Raw genomic sequence first — 6,966 nt, 5'->3', positions numbered from 1 at the left:
TAGCCCCGCTATAATTTCTGATTACTAAGTGTGGTCTTCTTTCACTCACTTGGATTTTCCTCTTTCCTAACCTCTAGTTAGGACTAGTCATTCGGTGGACGTCCACTCTGCCTACCTCAGTCAGGGATTTCTCTTGTCTAACTGCAATTAAGATTTTCCTTTACCAACATGTGATGCTCCTTGACCTACTTGGACTTTCTTTGCATAACCACAGTTAAGACTAGTCACTCGGTAGACTTCCACCTTGTCTAACCTCAACTAGGATTTTCCCTTGTCTAGCTACAGTTAGGGCTTTCCTTTGTCAAAGTGCGATTCTCGACCCACTTGGACTTTCCGTTGCCTAGTCTTGTGTTAGGACTTTTCATTATATAACCATCAAGACTTTTCGTTACCTAAGCTTCAGTTATAATTTTTCTGGACAAGTATTCAGTCCTTCCTTGACCTACTTGACTTCTTTCTCACATATTATCAAATATCGAAATTTAAGCTCGAGTCAACTTAATCTTGGGCCAACTTAAGTTTAGTTAACTGGTCAACTTTAACTTGAGGATGATTATACCAACTGAGGAAATAGCCGGGGCAAAAACATTATGAGTTTACCTTAAAACTTAATATAAAATAATAAACTTAATATAAAACTTGTGACAATTTACAAATAAATTTATATATTAACATATTTAAAATTTTAATTATAAATCTAATTCTCTAAACCTTATTTATCAACTTGATAAAAGTTTGTAAATAAATAAGTTTGAGTACCCGGTCACAATTCAATTTGTTTATGAGAAAATTTATTTACTCTATTAATATTTTTACATGAATTATAAAAACAATAATGTTAGTTAATCTTAAACAATTAAAAAAAAGGTTTCAATGTCATCGAAGTTCAGCTGTGGAAGAAAGTTTAAGTGATGATAGAATGCCTCATTACAAAGGGGCAATTTGAAGAAGTTTTATTGTGTTTGTGGATAAATGAACAACTCCTATTCTACAACAATACCATTATTCTTTCACAGAAACAGACTGATCTAAGCATTTTCTTGCCAGTGCCTGAAGCTTAGAGGATGACAAACTAAACCCTACACAAGAGTTTTCTTGGTCTTTCTTCGTTTTGGTGTATGATTAACAACCATAAACTCACAAGGAAATGTGACAACCGTGATTGAATTGAGATGACCGACCTGTGGGCGGAGCAGGCTGGATGGCCGACGGCACGGTGGCGACGGCAGTAGTAGCATTGGGGGCATGGAAGAAGGGAGGCTGATGCTGCTGGAACTGGTACAAAGGATACACTGGCATCGTTCCGGCAGCAGCGACCAAGCCACCAGTATGTCCCATCCTCTGCTCAAATTCAAGATCATTTTTTTTTTTACTTTTAAAATTTTCGAATTTTCATTTATTAACTAGTCGTTTACCCCGTTGTAACTGAAGTCTGTGATGTAACGAGGAGAGTACCTGGAGAAGTCAGCCAAAGAATTGATGAGTCTCGATCCAAAATACAGAAGCCATGTGATGTTTTCTAACTGTTTCGTGGTCTCTTTCGGAATCTAGTAAATTACGATTTGTCGTCGCTGGTGCATGGAATTTAACAGAGGCATAAGGTTCATCCTAAATGGCTGGCTGGGATTTAAAAAACGGGTTAAAATGTGAAATTTGCTCTACTGGTTTATGGCTCGGGAGCTCCGGCGGTACAATTCGGCCAACCCAGAACGGGTCAGAAATCACGTGGTGTGCTCCTGTGCCACGCGACAAGGGGCTGATTGTGCATGTGCCAGCAGAATCCGGTGGATTCTCTTGACCGGCACCGGGATAAGGTGAACGGAGGAGATTCTTTACCTGTAGCCGGCGGTGGGGTAGAATGGGAGCGCATTGTGGTAGTGATGGAGTTGGAACGGAGGAGGCGACGATGGCGGCGGCGTTATGGAGGGGACGCGGTAGTACCACTGCGCTGCTCCTGTCGGCGGCGGTGGCGCCGATGACACTCCTCTGGGTCCCATCGCCATATCTTCGCCAGGTCGAGCACAATAAAGAATAAAGATCGCATCACCCAAACGGTCTCTTTTTAAAAGACGGCGCATATATTGGTTCGCATGGGACGGCGCGCGATACCTGGTGGCGGTTGGTGGTGTTGGCCGTGAGCGGAGAGCGGCACCCGAGTGGACGGAGGCTCGGGTCGGAGGCCAGCTCGCTTGGCGCCGAGGGAAGCGAGGTTGCAGTTGGCGCGACGGCCGTTGATTACCGGCGACGCGTCTTCGCACGCATGCTTCGCCGCCTCTGCTTCCTTGAACGTCACCTGCCGTTCGCAGAGGCAGGCGTCGAAGCCAACTTAACGACAAACATTATTTACATCTTTTAAAGGAAATAAGATTAAAATGCATACAAAGCCGTAGCCCTTGGAACGGCCGGTGTGCTTGTCGGATATGATGACGGCCTCGAGGATGTCGCCGAAGCGGTCGAAGTGCTCGCGCATCGCCTCCTCTCGCGTCTCCCACGCCAGCCCTCCCACGAACACCTTGGTCAGCGTCGTGTCCCCAAACTGCTGCCCCATTCGCGAATCCTTCCACCACGGACACTGCACAATCGAATTGTGAAGTGATGAATTAATGGCGGAATGGAGGAGGGGGGAAGGGTTATAAATTATAAGGAAGGGAAGAGACAGGGTGTGTTGGCGATGCTACTGCTAGTCTGCTACAGCTTGGTTTGATTTGAGGGTGTTCGATGGAAGTTAAAAGGAATGCATGTTTTGTGAATATATAAGAGGATAAATTAAGCAGAGAAGACATGGGCACTCCGAGGAACGTGCTTCCCAGTTCTTCTGGCCCGAATCGAGTGAATCGATCGAAGGAAGCTTTAGAAAGCTAAACCAGGGATCCATGCTGTACACCAGGCAGGCACGTGATCACCTGCCCCTGTTTTTTTTAATTATTTTTATTATTTTGTTTTTTTTCCCTCAGTAATTAGGACATGAAGTCCTGCATTAAGCTCGGACCAAATCATGAGAATCATGTTAGGGGTGAGAGTACGGACCAGCTCAAGAGCTGGAACTTAATATAAACTAATCGAGTATTCATGGCTTGGCCAGTCACGTACAAGCTGTTGGATCAAATAACGACAGACTGCGTGCAGCAACGGGCATGCAGTTAATTTGGAATCCGCCATTTCCGGCGACACTACCATCGAACAAAACGAGGATTAAACATCGGCCACTGCTCGATCGTTTCGACTTAGTAAAATTGAATACTTCTGAGTGGTCAGCTGTTAGATTCTTATCTTTATTGCTTCGCCATATCCTGCTGCTCTGTTCTAAGGTCATAAGGTGGACAACCGTGGAACAAAATCTACAGGAGGAGACGATCGAGTTGTTGTGTGGGAGAGAATGGTGGGCTTGTAGTGTTAACTGAGAAACTCGAGCTGTGAGTTAGCTGGAGCAACTGGTTAGTGAGCTGGCTGAGAAAATTAAAGAAGGGAGGAAAAGTGGCAAGTGGTGAAGAGTGAAGACCAAAAGTGGTGGTTATTCAATAATTTATGGAACGGAAATGAGCTGGTTCACAGGCGGCCAATGATGGCACCGACCTCCACCATGGGGAGGACTGATTCCATTGTTGTGGCTCGTACAGGTCAGTTTTTTTTTGGACCATGTTAAGTGTCTCCTGCGATCTGAGGACTTGCCACATTCCAAAACTAAATAATTTCTCATGCCAAATTTATAATCGAAGAATGGAATAAAGAATCACTCGACTTTGAAGTACCAATGACAAGATGAAGAAAACCACCTAGATAAGTAAGAGCTGAATGAGCTTTGGCAGAAGGATCATTGATCTTCCACCCTTAAGATCTTGAATATAGCTGTATATTCCTTCAAATGAGACATGTAATTAAAGGATGTTGAACTTCTGAATTGTCTGTCGAAAATACTTCTCGATTTATCCTGATTATCGATAAAAAAATTTCATAAAATCGTACCGGTCACTCCAGACTAACTAAATTTATCATTTTTTGAGTATAGCTGTATATAGGTGATCACTCTAGCCACATTGAATATAGCTGTACATAGGTGATCACTCTTGTTGTGTTTAATAATGATAAAGCTCAATAGGGGAAGTACACATGAAGGAAACTCAAGTAGTTGGAATCTTGAAAAGTAGTAATTAGAATAATAGAGGCATGGAAACTATTTTAAGATAAGCAATCAACTATGTGATATCAGTCCAAACCTTAACAAAAAAAAGATGGTCAACTAAAATGAAAGTTCAAAAAGTATTTGAATATGCAATAGTCATCTAGCAATTAGTATCTCCACGTGCCAAAATAAGTGCAAAAGCAGCTTCTGGTACGTGAATACAGAGACATATATATTTTAGTTATTTGCTAAAATATGAGCCAGATGAACAAAAAAAAATGTATCAAGGCAGTATGAAATGATTCATAGTTTCAATCTACTAATCAAATTTTGGTGCAATAATGTCTCAAAATGGTAAAATTCAATCAATTTGATGTAACAAATTTACAGCTTTTCCCTCCCTCTAATTGCACCACAGATCTAATAGATATTACAATGAACCACAAAACACCAAGGACTCCCCATCCAAATTTATTTGGAAAAGAAAAACCTAAATCCGTGCATAATTAAATAACTAATGCAACTACTCTTAGTAACCAAGCGAATATTGGCTATTTTGTTGCTAACGTTGTTGATTTAAACTTAAAAGCCTGAAACGCTAATTTGACATTTTGTGGGTTATTGCAATCCAAGCATAGTTTCAAGGCCCATTTTAACCGCAAGGCCGTGGACCGGATTTTGAACCGGTGGAACATGGTCCGATTTGAGATGATTCATCCGAGTCAAGCCCAATTATCGATAGAACAAGGCTGGAATCAATCCTACATTCCTACTCTCTAAATAAAACTAAGTTAGATTTACGTTTTTTATTTTAGAAAAAAATAATAAAATTCACAATTTTTGAAAATAAATCAATAAATGTTTAGATTTTTTTAAGAAACCAAAACACGGATCCCACCACATTGATCGCCGGATTGTTCCGTCTCATTCAGTCGGCGCCCAATTGGGTCGACCCGTCGTCATCGGAGCGACCCATCACGAACACTTACTCCATTCCGCACAGACACCTCACGAAACATCAAATCAACCACCGGACCGAATCCGGCCCACACCCAGCACGTGCCATCCACCTCCTGCGCCGCGCCGCGCCGTTGGCAGAGCTCTTCATCCTTCCTGCCTCGAAACAGAGCAAAGCCAGATAATTAAGACGTAACATAAGACTTGGCCGGGCGACACGGCGACACGAGAGAACACTGGACGATCCAGTTTACTAGCATTCCCGAGGCGTACGGCCACGCTTTGCCTTCTTCCCCGTTGTGTGAGTGTCTTCATGCTTTCATCCCAATGGTCGATGATCCAAAGCCACTACAGATTCCCGGAGGGATCACGAGAACCACCACGCTTCGCCTTGCCACCACTCGTGCAGTGCATGTTTTTTTTCCTGGTTCCATTTGATTTGATTCGGTCGGCGACAATAATTAATTGTAGCAATAGATGTAGGAAGGAAAGAAGTGATATTAATTGAACAATATTTTATTACATTGGAACGGGAACGAAAAAACAGAGGCATCACTGCGGTGGGGAGGAGACGTCGGTGGGGCTCGAGTAGTGAAGCCGATTGTCGTTGACCTGGGCGGGCCAGAAGCAGGAGGCGGCCTCCGGGACAGCCAGCTTCGCCGCCGCCCGCCACGCCGGCTCTGACTTGCTCCGCGGCAGCACTAACAGCCGCTGAGATTCTGACCCTTTTGCCTCGTCGTCCTCTACTTGATGTTCCTCTTCCGCTTGCGCTTCCGCCGCCGCCTCCTGTGTTGTTTCTTCTCCGGCAGCGGACTGCTGCACGAGCTCCTCGTCTGGAGGTAACGCGAACCGGCCTGTGGCGAGCGAGGACGCCCGGTTGTGCGGCGCTGACCGGCAGCGCATCAGGAGGAGAGCGTTCTTCGGCGGAGAAGATGTCGTCTCCGATGACAAAGGCACCGGTGGCTCCTCGCGCACGACCACCGCCTCCCCATTTTTCCCTTCGCCGTCGTCGTATTTTTGATCCGCTTCCTTCGTAGCGCACGTGATAAACTCCGGTAGCTGTGGCGACTTAACCGGATCCAGCTTCTTCCTCTCTTTATACTCCTCGCTCCGGCCGGATTGGATGCAGCTCCATCTCCGCCTCCATAACCAGAGACGGCGTCGGCCACCGCCGCTGCCGCCAGGGGGCGTCTTAAACACGACACAGAGGAAAGCCTTGTGAAAGCAGTGGCAGGACACGAGGCAGGAGTGACTCCTCTGCTTCTTGGCCGAAGGCGCCTTCCTATGTTTCCCCCACGGTGTCCTGTTTTTGTTACGCATCCGGACTTGACCGATGCACGTGACCTTGGGCGACGAAGGCTCGCCCTCCTCGGCGGCGGCGGCAGCCACTTCCACCGCCGCCGAGGCGGAACGGCCACGGCTCCGACTCTGCGACACGAACATGGGGCTGGACCGCGCGGCGGAGGCGGAGCGTCCGCGGCTACGGCTTCCGATGGCCTTGCCGTACAGCAGGCGCGCGAGGCCGATCGGTGGGGGCAGCTTCTCCCGCCCAGGGCTGGAGGAGACCTTGACACCGCCGGTCATCAGCATTTTGGATGCGGCGAGAGGAGGAGGAGGCGGCAGCGGAAGAGGAGAGGCAGAGCTATGGCAGGGGTGGTGGAGTGTGGTCGTAGCATGAGCTTTTAAGTTCTGTGCTTGATGGACTGTGCAAACTGTACTGGCAGCAGATAAGATTTGGTCTTCTCCTTGTTATCTTCTACTTCTACTACTTATAATTTTATAAATATATTTTCGCCATTAACTCAGTATCTTTAATAAAAGTAAATAATTAAAAATAAATTTTTATTTTTTTATTTTCATTTCATTCCTAAGTTCATTGATTTTGTGTT

General features: G+C 45.6%; 2 protein-coding genes across 3 annotated transcripts; both read right to left on the bottom strand.

Annotated features, from left to right (window-relative positions):
- Window positions 1–932: 932 nt before the first annotated feature.
- On the bottom strand, window positions 933–2,803 carry LOC122017055 (probable RNA-binding protein ARP1). Of its 2 annotated transcripts, XM_042574526.1 has the most exons (6): window positions 2,658–2,803; window positions 2,381–2,572; window positions 2,110–2,293; window positions 1,837–2,005; window positions 1,416–1,455; window positions 933–1,341 (listed from the first exon to the last, which is right to left on the bottom strand). In XM_042574526.1, the coding sequence occupies exons 1-6, from the start codon at window positions 2,781–2,783 to the stop codon at window positions 1,138–1,140; spliced, it is 915 nt and encodes a 304-aa protein (XP_042430460.1). In that variant the 5' UTR covers window positions 2,784–2,803; the 3' UTR covers window positions 933–1,137. The 2 variants fall into 2 exon arrangements, with proteins under 2 accessions (XP_042430460.1, XP_042430461.1); XM_042574527.1 differs by lacking the exon at window positions 2,658–2,803 and having other exon boundaries at window positions 2,381–2,635.
- A 2,826-nt stretch (window positions 2,804–5,629) lies between these two features.
- On the bottom strand, window positions 5,630–6,661 carry LOC122013546. Its single transcript, XM_042569810.1, has one exon. It carries the CDS (start codon window positions 6,659–6,661, stop codon window positions 5,630–5,632), a length of 1,032 nt encoding a protein of 343 aa, XP_042425744.1.
- Window positions 6,662–6,966: the final 305 nt, after the last annotated feature.

This window comes from Zingiber officinale, chromosome 8B (genome assembly GCF_018446385.1).
Source record: "Zingiber officinale cultivar Zhangliang chromosome 8B, Zo_v1.1, whole genome shotgun sequence".
NCBI lineage: Eukaryota > Viridiplantae > Streptophyta > Magnoliopsida > Zingiberales > Zingiberaceae > Zingiber > Zingiber officinale.
The sequence above is the reverse complement of the archived record's forward strand: the minus strand, read 5'-3'. Positions and strand labels throughout refer to the sequence as shown.

What these genes read in the sequence shown, in the direction of transcription:
- LOC122017055 (XM_042574526.1), bottom strand. Translation starts at nt 2,783, where the DNA reads ATGTCTTCTCTGCTTAATTTATCCTCTTATATATTCACAAAACATGCA. An exon ending in TAGCATCGCCAACACACCCT is followed by an intron (nt 2,573 to 2,657) that starts GTCTCTTCCCTT and finishes TCGATTGTGCAG; the next exon opens with TGTCCGTGGTGGAAGGATTC. An exon ending in CAGACTTCAGTTACAACGGG is followed by an intron (nt 1,342 to 1,415) that starts GTAAACGACTAG and finishes GAATTTGAGCAG; the next exon opens with AGGATGGGACATACTGGTGG.
- LOC122013546 (XM_042569810.1), bottom strand. Translation starts at nt 6,661, where the DNA reads ATGACCGGCGGTGTCAAGGTCTCCTCCAGCCCTGGGCGGGAGAAGCTG.